Source organism: Neodiprion lecontei, chromosome 6 (assembly GCF_021901455.1).
Source record: "Neodiprion lecontei isolate iyNeoLeco1 chromosome 6, iyNeoLeco1.1, whole genome shotgun sequence".
NCBI lineage: Eukaryota > Metazoa > Arthropoda > Insecta > Hymenoptera > Diprionidae > Neodiprion > Neodiprion lecontei.
In genome coordinates, this window is record NC_060265.1 from 636,855 (window position 1) to 655,007 (window position 18,153).

At 46.0% G+C, this 18,153-nt stretch overlaps 1 protein-coding gene across 2 annotated transcripts in view; it reads right to left on the reverse strand.

The window, feature by feature from the left end:
• LOC107219605 (protein O-mannosyl-transferase TMTC1) overlaps positions 1-18,153 on the reverse strand; it is a 145,328-nt gene that overhangs the window by 70,978 nt on the left and 56,197 nt on the right. For both annotated transcript variants that reach the window (XM_015657873.2, XM_046742537.1), the window contains exon 3: positions 17,075-17,252. In XM_015657873.2, coding sequence (XP_015513359.1) covers positions 17,075-17,252 — 178 coding nt within the window. The remainder of the gene's footprint in view (positions 1-17,074; positions 17,253-18,153) is intronic.

Here is an 18,153-nt window from a genome sequence, read left to right on the forward strand (position 1 = left end):
GGGCTCGGCCGAGGACACGACGATAAAGGGTTGCAGGGCCGTCCGGGTCTCAGGAAAACCCACATGCTCCGAATCACAAACCGTGAAACCTCCATCGATGCCCGGCTTCAGCGAACGCGCGTTAAGTAGATGCTGTCCGTACCCGGAACGTGCGGGACGAAGTTTATACACGAGGATGTACGTAGGGTGTTTCGGATGAAAATAATTTGCCATTTTTCACCGTGGCGCCCCTTGAAAAGTTTGCTCAGGTCAAAAGAAAGATTCTGTCAAAGGGTGAGTGATCTACCTTAGGTGGAAGATCGCGCACATTTGATTTTTCCACTTTTTCATACTTTTTTTTCTCGAACATACGTTGAACCACTTCGATTGTTATTTATTTCCTGACATTCATACTCAAGCCAAAGACCGCGATTCATAACATAACGACATCTCAACCGGGAATCTCATTCTTCTGAATCAAAAATTCCTATCAAATTATAATTATTCTATGAGATTGAATTAATAATGAAAAAGTTGTGAGATACAACGCTCAAACATCGAATGGAGACTTAATGTTACAAGTGTGGGTCTTCTTTGCGCCGTTAATTGACATTCTGACTGATGTAAGCAATGAACAAAACATTTCATTTACGATGCGTCATAAATTCGAGCAGATGTAAAAAAGTGGGAAATTAATTGGGCGCGATTTGCCTCATAACGCAAAACTCTCAATATTTGACAGAATCTCTCTTTCAACCTAAATGAAGTTTTTAAGGAGTGCTATGGTGGAAAAATGGAAATACTTATTTTTTTTTTTTTTCTGGATCACCCTAATTCAAGTATACCGATACGCGATCACGTAACGTTGGTATTAAATTCATCCGGAGAGCACGAAACCATCGTGCAATGGCCTATGTTTATTAGTTATGGCATTTAGAATGTGAATCTATTAAATAGCTTAATATACCAGCATCTTCGTCAAGTTTCTTGCTAACAAAATGATCATCATCCAAATGCTTCCCTTTTATCATGTCCAATGTCTTCACTTTGCTCATCAAAGTTATTCATCTAGCGATTGAGAAGTTCACGACACGAGTTTATATAGAAGGAAAACGATTACCCCTTTAGAATAAGAAGAGATAAAAGAGGCGAGCATTATTATCATGCAATTAAACTTGTGGTAAGTGGACATATACTTCCCTGAAGCAAAGATTGAATGAAACACGAAAAATACCAATTCACTTTGACTTTTTTCGAGTTGGGTTAGTGAATAAGTTGAAACGTATCGAAATCACCAAACGTGTCCGCGGTACTGACAATGCCATATAACATATGGGGAAAGATTTATCCGTCTTTGATTTGGAGAGGGCCCGTGGGATAGGAAATGACTGAGCAGGTGCGGTCGAGATTATCGTTCCCATCCCCTTCCGTAATGGCGGGATCCTTAAGGGATGCGAAAGGATATCATGTATAGTACGCGTAAATCCTGAGCTGATACACTAACGTGACCACGGGGATTTTGCCTCACCGGCCTCGCGCTATCATAGCCATAGCCTGCAGAGCGTATAGATGGATCGACGGTTCATTTCGACCGAAGCGAGAGAGAGAGAGAGAGAGAGAGAGAGAGAGAGAGAGAGAGAGAGAGAGAGAGAAATCCCCGCGCAATTACCTATGTGTGAATTTACCGCCCAGCCTGCGCCAGAGGGAATGACCAGCTGGTTCCTGGAATCGGGAAACAGGCCTTGTGAAGACACGCGAAATTATATGTACGCGACACCGCTACAGCCACTTCTCTAAAGAGGGTAAATAATACCCGAGGGTGAAACGCAACCTCCGACCTTCAGTCTCAAGGTTCTCCGGCTCTGTCTTCTCGGCCTACTCATCCCCCGCCGCGCACGAGGCTAGGCTAAGAAACTTCTCTCCGCAAGGTTTTACTGCCCTTTGTCCGGGGCGACCGCGGTCTTAGCCCCGTAACCCTGCCATGCCTCCCGGGTACCCAGCCATGGCTATAAACTAGGCGCGATGGCGACTTTAGAGTCGGGTGACGGTTTAGGCCCTACTTCTGAAACCACCCCGAAGTCTCGCTGCGCCTGTCACTCGAGATGTGTCTATCGCTTGAAAAATTTCTATTTTGTCCCGCTTCAAGTCGTGCTGAGCATTAAGGTGTTCGACTTCGGTTGAGGTCAATAAGTGTCTTCGAGGATCATTGACATTTGATCAATGCCGAATGGGCTGTTAGCACAGCTTAAAACCGGTTGAAATCGAGGACCGTGAAGCTCTGGTTGAGTTTGGCTGTGCCGAAGTGCAGAGAAGTTGAATCGGAATGGTGGTCATTGTCCGAAAGTCGGTGAGCCTTTACTATCTTAGAGATGGTTGAACGCAAAGAACAGAAAATCTGTGTCGGGGAGAAAATATAAGGTGTCTGTAACGAGGGGAAGCTCTCGTCTTGAAGGGGATTTTCTATCGTAAAGACGAAAGCTAGGGCACATTTAGCGGGGTGGCGCGCCCCAATGCTGGCAGTGAATCCTTCTCGTAAACGAAATTTAGCCACAATATCCCCCTCAGTTGTAAAAGCAGAATAATAAAAAGCAAGAAGAAAAAAGAACCGAGGGGGAGGAAGGAAGGAGGAGGAAGAAGAAGAAGAAGAAGAAGAAGAAGAAGAAGAAAAAGAAGAAGAAGAAGACGAAAGTAATAAGCCGTCGTCAAAATGGAAATTACCTCGAAATAGGTAAGGTGCCGAGGTGAAACCGTACAGCCACATCCCACCTCATCACTGCGGAACGGTGCCGCGGTGGATCTCGATTTGCGGAAAAATGACGTGTAAAAAATGCGACAAAATCTGCCTCAAGTTTCATTTCCTCCCCCAGAATTCTCGGGCGGAATAAATCTGTTTTGGTTGAATCTCACCCCCCCTCGAAGCGGTTTCTTCCTGTACGTATGAGGTGGGTGTGTGGGGGGTTGGTAATATATACTAGGGCAATAAAAATGCGGGATATAGACGAACGAATTGGATTACGAAATGCCCAAAGCGATCGGGAAATCCCCGCACGATGCTTTATCGGGATCTGCTCCCGGGGTGGACGGCTACTCGAACGAGGACGAGTGCACCGCGTCACTGAGGAAAGAGGACGATTTTCTTGAGCGGGGACGGGTCGTCCGGTCCCTGCGGGGAAACAAGCCGGATACTTCTCCGGAGCAATATCCGTTAATGAAACGTCCAACTAGAGGTAATGGACAGCGCGACGACCACTCTGGTCAGCTATCAAACGCCTTTCTCCATTTGTTCGGGATTGACTCTCGGATACTCGGCCTGCACTTCGAGCGTGTCGCGACTCAAGAATAGCGCGCTATCAAAGGCGTTTATATCGCCCGATCAAACTGATTATTTGCCCAATTGAGCTTCACGGCGCTATTCTCATACGCTACACGGCTGTGCCGAATTGCCCGTTGTGTCGTACACCGTGTCTGGGGAAATTTTTTCACCGTTCAAATTTAAAACTCGCCCGAAATCATCGCCTGGAATTGATGCCAAAATTTAGCCACTATACTTCAGAACTCCCTTGGAAGGAAAAGTCTTATAGCTCGCTGAACCGGTGAATTGAAATTGCTCGGTATACTTGAGGGTAGAAAAATGTTACGAGGAATATGAAAACCGGCCAGTTTGAGAGGGGTTCGAAACCACCAGGGGTTTCCTAAACTCCCCGCACCCGGTGGATCTTGGTCGGATGAACTTACCGGGACAACCCAAGGAAGGGGTAATTCTCGAGGGTTGGGCTCAGATTCTTCGAGACTTTAGAGGAACTTGAGAAAAGCGTTCCCGCACCTTTTTATTGCCAGCAGGTGTTCGTCCGAAATCTTTACAGTCCAGGGCTGATTCATCGTGCCGGCGCGAATCATAAAATTGCTGAAAACGCAATTGGATACGGAAAAGTAACTTTCACGCACGGCACCGTGACTGGGGAAAACAATCGAGGTGTCGTCCTCGTTATAAGAATTGCTCGTCAGACCGAAAGAGGCGTAAGCACCTGGTTCGGCCGAGTTAACCGCGGTTATGTGCTGCAGAAGCGGAGTGGCGTAAACCGCGTCGACTATGGCGTCTGATTACGACGCGGCCTGGCCGGCAGGCTGGAGGCTGTCTGAGTGCCGGCTGAGTCGGGGTGGTCGGGCTGCGCTGGGGGTGGAAGTGGCAGTGTAAGTGGAAGTGGAGATGGTTATCTGGAGTAAGGGCTCGCGGTGCGAAGCCTGCGGGGCTGGAACCGAAGGCCGCGGCGTTCTAACAACTCAAACATTTACATACTGCTCCGCCCGTGATAGCAAGTGAGTTATGTTGACTAATGCGCTGCTTCCTCGCCACGGTTGCCGGGCGTCGGTGTTGCGCCGACCAACCCTGCGCGCCCTGCATGCGGGACCCTTTTAGCGCCTGGACGCGCGTTACCGGAAACGACCTCCGTCCCCATCCGGCCTTGCGAAGAGTTAAGCTGGATTCAAGCTTACGAGTAGCATGTAGCATAAGCGTCACGATGAAATATGTATGTACAATTTACGTGTACCTAGCACCCTTGATTACCGCCCCCTCTATCCGTGGCGCACGCTCTCGTCACGCGGAAAAATCTCCGGAAATATAGGTTTACCGTTGAACTCGGAATTTACATTTCATACACCGTGTGGTTGAGGCGAGGCGATATAATGACCCTCCGACTTGGTCGCTGACTACTGAATTATAGATCGCAACGCTCTAACATGAGGGAAACTTCAACGAATTCGGAGTCGGAGTCACTTTTTCGATCTGCCGTCAAAAGTCCCGAGTCTCTCTACTCGAGATCTTCCATTGAAATTGACAAACAGATACAGATAAAGCCCCTGAATCTTACGTGCCTATTAGGCGATGCCTTCCGTTTTGATACCCTGGGGTATTTCAGGGGCAATGGAACGTGGCGGGTGGGAACATGAGAGTGGCACATTAGGTATACGGTTGGATCGTTAGCGAGATAGGCTACTGTACATTGTCGGGAAGCGAGGAGGCATTACCATATATGCTTACTTGGGTATGCATATTTATGGTACAACACGGATGGAATATTCGTAGACGATTAGGCTCCATCCAGGCCCGCCTAGATCGTCGGAGATGAAAGCAATCTGCCGTCGCTAAACCGATTGGCTCCGAGCGATCGATGTAACCTAAACTCCGAAGCCCTAGCCGCGCAGTTCCGGGGTTCCGTGCTCCACGGCAGCTAGGCTGTAATGCGCGTAAGAATTCGCGATGCCGCTGGATTGCTGATCGGGTATGATGAAAAGTGCAGGAGGCAATCAACCGAAGTACCTCTAACCTCGTAGGTGTATGAATAATGGGAGAGGAGATCTTTTCACGAGAAAGATTCGACCGGCGAATCGGTTAGAGGAAACTTTTCCCGGGTGCAGGCAAAAGCTCTCGTAAAAGCTCGTCGTCGGTCGGAGCCCAGAGTCGGTAGCTAGTTAGATGCGAACGGGGTGAAAGAGGTGAAAAGGGTGGGAAGTCGTCTCGAAAGGCTTGCAGGGGTATGAATGGATTCGTTACAAGCCGCGCTTGTCACCGGGCGTAAATTCCCTCCCCCGCCCCACTCTTTTTTCCTCCCTCTCTCTCTCTCTCTCTCTCTTTCTCTCTCTTTCTCTTGGTTCCTGTTCCCGGGTCTTCGCTCACCTCGAGCGGCAGTCAACACTCAAGCGTGGCCTTTCATCCTTCCGTAAATTCGAGATTGTCGGGTGTGACACAATGCGCCCGGCGATCCTTTACTGCGGAAATAACGCTCCTCGAGGCTCCGAGGATCCTCGCGCCGCGAACGCTCCGCGTTCCGCCCGTAAGGGCGGATATGAATCGCGTTATCAAAGTCATCGACTAATGCGCGCGACGGGGTGGTTGGGGGGATTCAACGCGGTCAGGAATCCCGCGAAGAATCTCCCCGTATGCTTGCAGCCACTCCCGGAATCGAATCTCGTCCGGGATTTAAGAGTGAATACCAAGCTGCATGAGGTTGCCGGATTATCCCACTCGCGTGTCTCAGTTCGGAGTGTGAAAAGCCACGATCTCGCAGAAATTGCGTCTAATTGTAAGCTCCGCTCAGCGCTTTACATTTCCTACGTTTATTTCATGCCTCTCTCTTCGACTCTTCACTCGTGAAATACGGGATCTCGTAATTCGTTCGGTGCAAGTTTACGATTTTTTTCACGTCTTTTCATAAGCATGTTTCCCACGATCCTTGCGAACGATAAAATCACACGTTAATCCGATTTCTTGTCGACCGTAATCACTTTTCGTTTTCCTTCAAGCTTCCCCCCACAGAATTTCGGTTTGCTAAGTTTAGTCCAATGCATGCCCGAACAATAAAAATAAACGCGCGCCTCGTTCACGTTTTGAAACGCATCCCTGAATCGAGTGCGCAGAGTTATCTTCCCCTCAATTCCGAATCGCTGTCAAATATGGGTGGAATCGCGGATGAATACACTGCATATGTACAGATATATATACACACACATGTGTACGTGTATACGTATAGGATATTGCGAATTTATTTGCACGCAGCTGCAGTTATCGGACGGATGTATGTGAAACTTTTTGCCTTTGCAATTTTTAGTCACAGTTTTGTTTTCTTATTTGAACGAAAAAAATCCCTATTTCTCTTTTGGGTCTTGTCCAATTGCCTACCGTTTTCAAACTCTTCGATAATCGATGCTGCATATTTAATCCTTGGAATAATTCAAACGAGTGCAACTGAACTGTGTAGCTGCAGGATTGGCCGACCGGAGTGACGCGCAATCGGAATAATTCCAACTGACCGTGAGCTTAATGGGGATTTGAAAATTGAAAAAGCGTTTTGATGTTATACCTCACCGTATTGATGCGTACGCGTACTTTTTTATGCATATACACGTACGATCATTACGTCCCAAGAGGATCACCAACTCCTCGCCGAAAACCACCATATTTCCGTACAATTTTTCACGTCCGCCTGGCAGATCGTTATGATAAACATAGTATGACTTTAGCAATTTATATTCCCAGTATATCTAGCCTCGCTGCACAGGGCGAACGAGCGAACGTACGAATGGGCTTCGTGGCTTGCGAAACAATTAACTTTTCCATCATTTGTAATCCCGTTGCGTTTCGGCTTTTCACGAGTGTGCATGTATTTATATATGTATGTATATATTAATATATACCTTTCAAAATGACATTTCAACGTTTTTTCCTCCGTATATAAACTGTCGCAGATTGTGCAGCCATGCATTGTTCTATAACAATGGCTGACTAGTATTAACACTACCCCAAATGAAAAAAAGAAATGTGTATTACATACACGAGGGAAAGATAAAAAAAAAAAAACTCCCAGACGACTGTGTATGATGGATCGATCTCGACGCGTCGTACACCTATAATGCATCGCACAATGCTTTACAGACCACAGGCAGGGTGGGCAAATTGATCGACCATAAAATGTATTTTCAATTAATATCAGAGCGTAGATACATTTCTCTATGTACGCGTACAAACGATTCATCAATTTGCTTTACTTTTTTATGATTACCCTCGTATACATATATTCTCTGAGGTAGCGATACATTTGCCAGAGTATAGTTATAATATATCTACCCACACTTGGTCTGTAATTCAATTTTTAAATTACCATTAATTTAATTGTGTTTTTTTCTTTTTTATTGTCTTGATCCTCTTTTTTTCAAATTCTCTTTGTGTCACGCTCACATTTTACATCGTTTATCGTGTGCTCGCTCGCTCATGATAAATGGACTCGAAATATGATTGATATCGGGAGTGGATATACATTATAAAGAATATAAAAGTCCGGCTACTGAATAAAAAATTTCCTGCCCGCCTACCGAAAACGAAGAGCGCCGCAGTGCGAGCTACACGTTTTACGAGAGAGTAAAAAGCTGCTCGCACTCTTTACGCGAAGAAGCAATAATTTTTGTCTATTATACCATTGAATAAATTTTACAAAGACGAACGGGAACTTTGTAGACTAATAGATCCGCCCCACTCTCGTTGCCTATCCGTGGCAGGCTCTGCTTTACACGCGTCTGCAGAGCTGGACGAGTATCCGTTGAACCCCTGCCTCGGTTCCTGGATGATCGGGTAAAAGTTTAAAGCATCGCGTCTCAGCGCTTCTGCAGCAGGGCTGAAGGAGTGGCACTGGCTTTAATCAACTTTTGAAAAGGATAACGAACTTTTCAACGGGGCCGTGGCTAGCGACCCTTTTGTGGTGTGTAATAACGCCCTGGTGCGATGAGGCCGATGGAGAGCTCCGCCACCCTACTCCACACTTCTGTACGCCTGGAAAGAGTCGGAGGCGAGATGCTGGTGCGAATGAGCCGGTAATTACAAGTGGCAAAAAGAAGGAGAATTCCCACTGGACTTGGGAGAGAAGTGAATGAGCTATCGTGCAAGTGCTTCCTAGATATGAAACCTCTGAAGTACCTGGAGTTGCTTTGGCCATGCTTCGCCTACGATTCACCTTCTACGTTCACGGGAATAGAGTTTCTTTCCTCCAACTTCGCGATCTGCGTCGCTTTCGCCGGTGATTTTCATACGTACTATACACGTATGTTTGTATACGCGTTGAAAGGAAGCTGTGCTCCGCGATTCATTGCGTCATTCCTTTGCGTTTATTACAGTTTTTCAAACTGTGTATTCAATTATATGTTCGAAGGCCCCAATGATTTTTCAGCGTGAATACAAGAAAAAGGTAAAATTACAATACCGAACCTGCGAACAAGACTTTAATTAACTCCTGACAGGCAAACATTCAAACCGTATACACCTGTCGTGGCAATGAGTGTAAAAATTACCCAGTGGAAATTAATTTCAAATATCTCAGCTTCTAATAAAGCTAGAGATATTTTTGTTTAAATTAAAGTTCAAACAATTCCGCATACAATGGTTGAGTTATGAAAGTAATTAAGTTGAACTGAACAAGAAACAAAAAGTGAAGGTTGAAGGAGTTTAATCCTTACAGTCTGCTCCAAGGCTACAAGATTTGGGAGGGGGGGTTTATAATTATGGAAGAAAAAGATGTCCTCACATTTTCGTTGCTCATCGAATCCATAAATCTGACAAATACCGGAAGTGCGACTATATCCGGCGATAAACGAATCAACGAAAAAGCATCGGCGGATACTCGAGTCACCAGCCTCTCTTCAATAAGTCGCGACTCGGCAACGGAGGTATAATTTATTCTCGAAGCGACGTAGGCTGGCGTATTTCAATCGAAGTTTCCCGATATCGAAAACAGCCGAAGCAGCGGTTTTCCGTATTGAAAACAATCTATAATCTCGGGCATGAATGTGCGCGCACATGCGGCGAGTTAAAGTTGGCCCGTAGCTAGCGCAGTGAGCTGCAGCGGACTTCTTTCGCGGGCGAACGCCCACGACGCCGGGGACGCCGGGAACTTTCAGCGCTCAGTTCATAAATCAGAAATAAATCACTTTAAATTCGCACTGTTAACTCCGGGAGTCTGCGGCAGTAGCATCAGCGGCAGCGGACCGACTTCGGAGCTCTTTTTCACTCTCTCTCTCTCTCTCTCTCTCCTCACTTCCACCCCCGGGAAGAGCGGAACTAGTATTTAATTATAATAAAAGTCGTAAAAAACAGCGGAGCCCGAGGCTCGTTAACCTGTTACCAAGCCGAGATCCGCGACTCCCTCCGACGAAACCGCGACCCCTTAACAATATAAGAAAGGCGAGTTAATCTTGACCCGGCGAGAGCTGAGCCGGTGGCATCGAAAAGCTGCAAGGGAAAAAACCGACTTGTGGACATCGTAAAAAGTTTTATTTTCTACCCGAGATTTATTCCGAAGACGTTCCACGGTTTGATTTTTACCACCCAACGTGGCTTGAACCTGCAGCAGCTCGTCGCGTAAACGTGACTTTATGCTACACGGTATTTAATTTTATTACAACGTCAATCGGGCTGCAAGCCCCTGTTCGTTCGATATCTTGACCTTTCTGTTTCACTCCTGTGCAAGGTTGTGTCGAAGATAAGATACACGTGCATTAATTACATCGGATAGGAACTTTCATCTATTCCGCGAGTCACAGTGATGTGTGTATGGGTCTAGTCTTCTCTTCTTTTTTGTTTTCTCTTCCTTTTCGTAAAGCTAGCTATATCCAACCGCAGCGAGGAAACCACGCGCTACTCATTTTCGAAATCCGGCGCTTCGCCACCCTCCGGGAATATTTTTTTCAGTCAGGATTGACGAGGCCGCGTGGAGGGCAATCGCAGCTCTCGGAAACTGAAATTTCATCAACGGTACACCCTCTGCAGTTGGCTCGTAAACATCACCGAGGGGTGAAAAACGAATGGCTGAGGGATACCTGTGCGACGGAAATGTGTATACAATACATGTATGTATATTTATATAGGCTACCGATCGCGATCGGGATTGAAGAGTAAATACGAAGGAAGAATTTTTATACGAGTCTCGTGCTAGATGCGGTTTTAAAAACTTATGAGGCGACGAAAATTTTCCTCTCAAAAAATACCAACAACTTTGACGCGGAAATTGAAAAAATATATGCTTGTTATACGTTTACAGGTTTTGAGAATTCGTGGTTAAACGAACATCTCCACGGAGTTTTATCCGCTTTATTTCTCTCTCGTAGGAAAGATTATTTGACGAGGGGAAGAAATAGCCGCTCTGAGATGGCCGGTGTTTTTTAAAGGTAGCCTTCGCGCGATTAAAGCGTACGACGACGGTACGAAGGGTGTAATGAATAAAGTAGGAGCATCGTGTGAACCTGAAAACTTTTTCTACCCACTCTGAAAATAATTGCCTTTAACGGCAAAGGGCCGGGAGCGAAAATCGTGGGTTGAACAAGTGAGTGTCATCAGTCCGCAAAATAGCGGTTAGCGTGTTTTTAGCCGGCGTTTAATCTCGCAGGATCGATTTTTCCTGGGTCGAAACCCGCGCGACCTCCGTTCGGAGTTTCGGCGTTGCGGCGCGCGGCGTCTGCGCGCAATTCAAAACACATTTTAAATCGTGAATTTTCTAGCGCGGTGATTTTTCGTTTCAGTTCACCCAGGAATGCCGCTCGCACGTGTGTCGGGCTTGGTGAAATTCTAACACAAATTCCCCTCGGTAAAACCCCGATTGCCACCCTCGACAACATTTCAGTAATACACGAAAACGTGAAACGTCAAACCGCGGGGGCCATTTCTCCGTTGGACCGGCGTAAGACTCGGGCCATTGACTACGTCACGTAAAATCCAGCGGAAAAAAAACGTATTCTGTTTCAGCTTCAAATATTTTCCGCCGTCTGCGGGACCCGAAACGTTAAATTTGTTGTTTCGCTTCTTACGTTTTTCCCCCATCTATTTATCCATTTTTCTCCGTCATATGTTTTCTTAACCGTCCACTTTGTTTGTGGGAGAAAAAGAATGCCTATATTTTCCGTTTTTTCTTAGCTTCAAGGTGGTTTTAGTTCCAATTTTGGAAATTCGCAGACATTCAATGAGTTTTTAAATGACACGCAAGGTACAGCATTTTTAATGCTCGAACAAGAGAGCGCAGGAAAAAAAAGAAATGTCACAAGCAAAAGAGAATAGCGGACAGAGATGTGCGGGTGAAAAAAAAATCATTTTTCACCGAAAATTTCAATGGTATGTAAAAGCGCTTTCCTTTGTTCGAGAAAAAAAAAACAATAACGCCGATGGACGCGTGACATCGAATTGTGAAGCTGTTTAGGATCAACGAACAGATGATGCTTCGTACAAATGATACTATAGCATTCTGTGGACGTGCCGGAATTTCACACAATTCAAAACATATCCCCTGCAGAGTGTGACCCATATCGTACCCCTCGGATGTATCAGCGCATGATTCATTCGTTTCGATGTATCAAAACCGGATTCTGGATTAAAACTAGTTGGACATGAGAACCACGTGCGTGAAATATGATGCGGAAATTGCGTCGCGACGCGTTTTTCACTGATCCATTCGGTCCCTTCTTTCGGTGTTGCTTTTTTGTTTTTCCCCGACCCCCCTTCAATTTCGCCAAGGGTATCCAAATCGGAGTATACAGGGTGAAGTTCCTTCCCCAATTCAACTTATCAGGGAGTGCGAATCATCTTCGCGATACTCGCCCTGGTTTTCCGCTTCAATTTCCGACGAAGCACACATCATAATCCCAGCAAGTCTTCCGTCGGCGTCACGCTGCGTCGTAGGCATCATCTCGACGCACGGGCATTTCGTCAGGATTCAAGTACGTGTAAACCATCACCCTGCTCCGCCTCTGCTCGTAAACCCACTTTCCAAAGCCCCGAGCCAGGCGTCCCGCTGGGGCTCAACGAATCTGCCACAAAACTCATTACATTTTCCGATTGATTAGCCTTTTTCACGCGCCGCTATACCGACCTCCCCAGGCATTGCCGATACACACCGCGTCAGCTACGCAACCTGAAAAGTATCTGATCACAGGCTGATCCTCCTTGAATGATGGAAATTACCAGCTGCGTCTTTTATACCTACCCCAGAATCCATTTCGAACCTCTTCGCGACGGAGGTGTCGGAAATTCGATATTTCATTTGTTTCCGAAAGGTACAAATTCTTAATTTGGTTGCCTTACAAAGTAGGTTTTGATTCCTAACATGAACATCAGGAGATTCATTTTGACCTAAAAGATGTTTTCCAAATTTACCCATATTTAGAAGCATCACTAACGATATCCACGACGTTAAAGCTTCAAACGACTTCAAAATTTGGACGGAAGCTTTACTTCACGCGTTGAACGAGCATCTAAATCTTGGCTGAACACACCGAAAAATAAATCAGTTCAAAATCAGGGCGCTTATTTTGCCTCTAACCTCAACCCGTGAAACGATTTTAAAACAGCGCGCACCGGGAACCTCGTAGCAGAACAGAGCCGGTATATCGAGCCGAAGAATAGATGACTGGGTGGGATAGTGAGGGAGGAATAGAGCCTTATACTCGACGTAGGAAGAGAGCGGAGGCGTTGTTATCGAATAACTCAAGTGTTTACACGCCAATATTGCACTGGAACGCCTCCACCCTTGAAGCCCCGTATTCCGAGATACACCAGGCGCCGAACAATATGCTTCTTCCCCTCAAAGGGCCTGCTTTACAAAGTTCCGACTCCGTCGCTGCAGCTGCCACCGCCCTCGAGGGGAGTGAGAAATGGAAAATTGAAAAGAACCGAGATAATTCGCGTCGCTCTGCGGAAACGGTTGCAAGACTATTTCCACTGACGATTAATTAAATTGTAAACGGCGTCTTCTCACTTCTTATAATTTTCAAAAATTTTCATCTGCATGAAACGAAACGTGAATGGAAAGAGAAAAAAAACCACTTATTTTCCTACAGTCGCCGCTTGGGCGGGGTGAGTTTCATAGACTTTGCGGTTACCCCGAAAGAAATCAGAATTCTTTTCGCCCCGCCCGAGGCCGTCTAACCGAACTGGGCGTTCCGCTGCGGTAAGCGAAGCGAAAGCAAAACAGAAGCGAACTCCGTTTCGTCAGGGGGAGAGAGAAAGGGGGGAAGCTCCAGGACGAGCTGGGAATTTTTTCCCCTTCAAAGGTATAAGGTACGTTCCGGCTACCATCAATCAGAAATTATTCCACGTCCTGAATCCGTGGACCTCTGCGCAAGGTTAAATCGAGGAATCGCGTATAATCTCGGAAATCAAAAGGTTCCATATAATCCACCTTGACATATATGTGTAAGCAGCAGCTACCGCAACTTCCCTCTTGGTTAAACTTCACCCTCTGACTAGAAGTTACTATGTATAACACTTTTGACGACCCATAAAAGTAGCTCCGAAAGAACCTGAATTTTTTTTTTCTTCGTTTTCATCATGATCGATTCCCTCCCCCCCCCCCCCCACGGGTTGTCAGAAAAGTATTTCTCGTTATGCCGCAACGTTGACCGGCAGTCAGTCAGTTCAATATTTCATTCTATTGTTACGAGATGGGAGAAGAAAAAAATGTCGTGTATCTGTCGAGGGAAATCTCGAAGCAAATTGCGACCCTAAGGAATTTCTAATTTCCGCAGAAATATCTCGCTGGCATGTTGCGCCGCCTTGTCCCCTTCTCCATAAACTACATTCTCTGAGCATTGGTTGTGCACGGTGATGCAAGTGGGATAGGCAAGGCACCTTCTCGAATTGGCACGCGATCACTGCACAGTAGGAAATACTCAAGAATTCCGTTCACAGTCCACTACCACAGCGCTATTCACGCCTTCGAAAGCGAGACGCCAAAGACCACGCGCCATCTACGCGGCACGTATACATCCCATCGCCAACGTTCCATGAAACATCGAGCATCGAGCATTCCAGCTATGTAATAACGTTGCTACCGCTTTACTCTCCCCATTCAAACTTGAAAATCTCTTTCAACATTATTCCCCTGCACACGGTTTTTGTTCCCTTTCGGCGAGGAGAACGCGTGTTCAACGGACCCTGTGAATAAATATCGGATCCAGACTGGACCAGGAAAAACGGCTCGATGAATACAGAGTTTTTCATAACACTCGATTGATTGAGTAGAATGAATTGAATTTGTTGAAAAAATTTTTGTACTCTGCCTGTATAAAATTCAAATTCACTAATTCGAAACCAACACGGGATTGAAATTTATTTTACTAATGGCGAGAGGGGACGCTGATTTCCATTTCAATTCCAAATTCTTGTTCCGCGAATAACCGATCTGAATATGTTCATAAAATTCTCTTCGCGATTATCTCCGCAACAGTGCTCGCCGCAATGTATATATGTTCTGATGGTCAGGTAGTCATGATAGATAAAAGAAGTTTGAGCTTTCAGTTTATCATCATATTATCTGTACTTCGTAAGCCCGCGAACCTGTTCTATTTATTCAGTAACGCCTAGTCCGGTACAATGTGATTTTGGTCACAGAACAGACCGTATTCGGAAAATCTGGGGATCGCTCGATTGCAACACACCGAATATGCCGCGATACGGGACGAATTTCAACATAATACCAGCCCGCAGGTCTGCGTACACGCTCGAATGGTGCTCTGTGGCCGATCTATCCTCGCCTATGCTCGCACGCTCGGAAGGGGCGGGCTGGAATCGGGTGTCGCGGGTACGGCGAAACCGCGTATCTGTTATTTCAGAGAGTCGAGAGGACCGCGTGTGCCCGATTATGCGGGATTATATCGCTCGCACGTACCTGACACGGGGCACGAGGCGCGGCGCTTGACGTCGAAACCGCGACAAGCGGCCTTCCACCTCCCGACTAGGGCTGAACCTAGGCGATACCAGCATTCGCTGGCACCGCCCGGATCTACGACTTACTTTCAAATACCCTCGCACAATGGGGGAAGGAGGCCGTGATTGAGCTTGCGGCACGGTTGCGGCCGCGTGGGAAACCCGCCGATATCCTTACACTACGGGTACATCTGCCGTCGAGGTTTTCACCCCACTTCCCGCCACGCGGTGCAAATCCATCCTGCGGGTTCGACCCGCTCGCGTTTCCACCACTCACTCGGCCAATTATGGTTTGACTAGTTTAACGGAACGTCAAAGCCGTCCCGCGAACAGATTCACTCTGATAAGGGTGCGACTCCGATTCTTGTTGAATTGCCCTCGTGAGGTACTGAAACCCAAGGGCTATTCACTCGTTCATATCGAAAACCAATTTTTATTACGTTTACTACAAAATCGTAGCGAGTACCCATAACACCGTTTGAAATTACTTAGAAATTCGTTTAAGCCCGCCTGAAACCGCTTCGAATTGCTTGAAACCACTTTGAAATCGATTTAAACCCCCTTCAAATTAGTACGAAACTGTTTGCAGTCAGTTTTCAAACGCTCCAAATCCGTTAAAATCACTTCCGGTTGAATATCAGTCGAAACTCATAACTCGAAAGTTAGTTTGAAACCGTTTGTAGTCATCTCGTAAGCGCCCGAAATCGCTTCGAAATATCTCGAAACTCTTTGAAATGAGTCTCGAACACCTTGTAATTATTTTTGAACTCTTTTAAATGGTTCTTAATCGCGTGTCACTTAATCTGTAAGTGAAGAGCCCCTTCGCTGTAATACTGGTTTTTGTGACAAAAAGAACAAATTCTTTGTTAGTTAAATCCGTGAAAGCGACTGCCAAGCGAAACAAAGTTGAATGCTTTTATCTAGTGTCATTTTAGAGACGGAAACACGGGTTGTTTCGAATGCTCGTGCGAATATACACGCGCAAGAGGGTGTCATTTTGTGTAGTAAAATATGAGACAGGAATTATACATATATTTCGAGTTGGAGTAGTAATGCGATACTGTATAATCGGCTTTGGAGGATAATAGAGATGAAACTCGTATTTCTGTGAAACTACCTACCACTTTATGCGTAAATCTCATCAAATTCTCTTTTCTTTTTGAGTGGTTATATTTTTCGGAAAGATATTATTTCTTTTCTCTCGATCTTACCGGGGGCCAGTCTTGATACCACTCTGTTTTAAAACCGCTTTAAAGTACGCAATAATATTTTGGTTACGTGCGTAAAATTGCGAGGCGAGCGAAAGCGGAGTGACATAAAACAATTACGTTTTTCTTTTTTTGTTATGCATTCATAAAATTGTCTATTCTTGTTATTATCTTTTGAATTAGATTTTTTTTTCTTTTTTCTCATTCTCTTTTCTTTCTTTTTTCAAATTGAATTCCAAAGCTCGCCGCACTTCCACGGATTTGAATTGCACCGCTCTACTCGTAGGACGAGATCTTCATACGAGAAAAGAGGATGACATCCGGATTACTTCGAAATCACGTATACACGTACACTACTCGTATATTTGAATTTTCCCCTTTGAATATTTTGACGCCAGGGTTTGCACGTCTCGGTTGTACTTTGGGAAATAAAGAAAACGCCCTACAAGGAACGATGAACACGAATACAAAGTGCTGGAGGCAGAGTGAAGGATCCGGTGAAAAATTTCTGATTACTGATCTTTGTGGGGTTTTCACGTGACATGAGCCGTACCCTGCTTTTCTGCCACTTCTTCTCATATTAATATATTCACCTCCTACTGCTTCGACGCTACCCAGCAAAATTAATTCAATTTCATTAAAAAACACTTACCGCTTCCGTGTGGATCGGGTGAGCTGCGAAAAGGAGGCCAGTCAAAGCTGCAAATCCGGGTCGAAGCGAGGCAACGGCGAGACTAACTTTTGTGACGAGGACGCAGGCAGCCGCGTGTAGAGCTACATTCGTCGCGTGAAACCACATCGGCGTGAGACCAGCGGTAAGGTAGTTCAATCTGAAAAAATAGATGTAAAAATAGCGGATAAAAATTGCTCTTCAATTTGCTGGGAAAGAGAAACTGGTCAATCGAGCCGGAATGAAACCAATCGTTGCAACCGTAGGTTGAGTTGACTCGCGACCACTGATCGCTTGGCGGCCATCGGATCGAAAAAATTCACTTTCATTCTGACCGATTGCGATCGATGCTCGAAGTGCGCGAATCCAGACAAGAATTTCACCCGAAGGAAAAAGAACAAGAAAAAAAAACGCGTATGTATACGTGTGCAATACGCACCCTGAACTGACTATAAAACACGTATACAATGCGAATGTACATTCATGAGATGAAAATGAGCCAGCGAAGAATACTAAGTAAGAATTATGAGAATAGAAATTGTAGCTGCGCGCAAACAAAATCGACGGAAAGAAGCGCCGAGGGATCAAAGTCGAGATAAGGTATTCCGGCGAGTGGTCAGCAACCGTTTGACCATTCGAGGAACGTCGAAGCCGCTTTTCCTCCGTACCGTGAATCTGTGCAGTCGGAGACTGAATTTCCCTTTGTTAATCCGAAGGAGCGTGCGGTCCGTTGTGGTATTTCCGGTCACCTACGTCTGCGGTTTTCGATGTTTCATATCGGTGGAAGTCCAGCTCGGAGACGATGCCGAACTGCGTCGATTTTCTACGGAGAAAGGAGTCTCGAATCTCAAGCACCGCTGACACCACGGAATCGCGATTTCGGATGATAACGGCAAAAGCTCTCCCTCGGGATCCCGGACCAACTGGACTTTTGGGCACCGTTCCAGGTGCCAACGATCACGCCGAGCCACCGCCGGGACTTCCGGAATCTCGTAACTCACTTAGCCACCGGCTATAACACCCCGATATAACCCCGTTACTCTGAATCATTGGAAGCACGT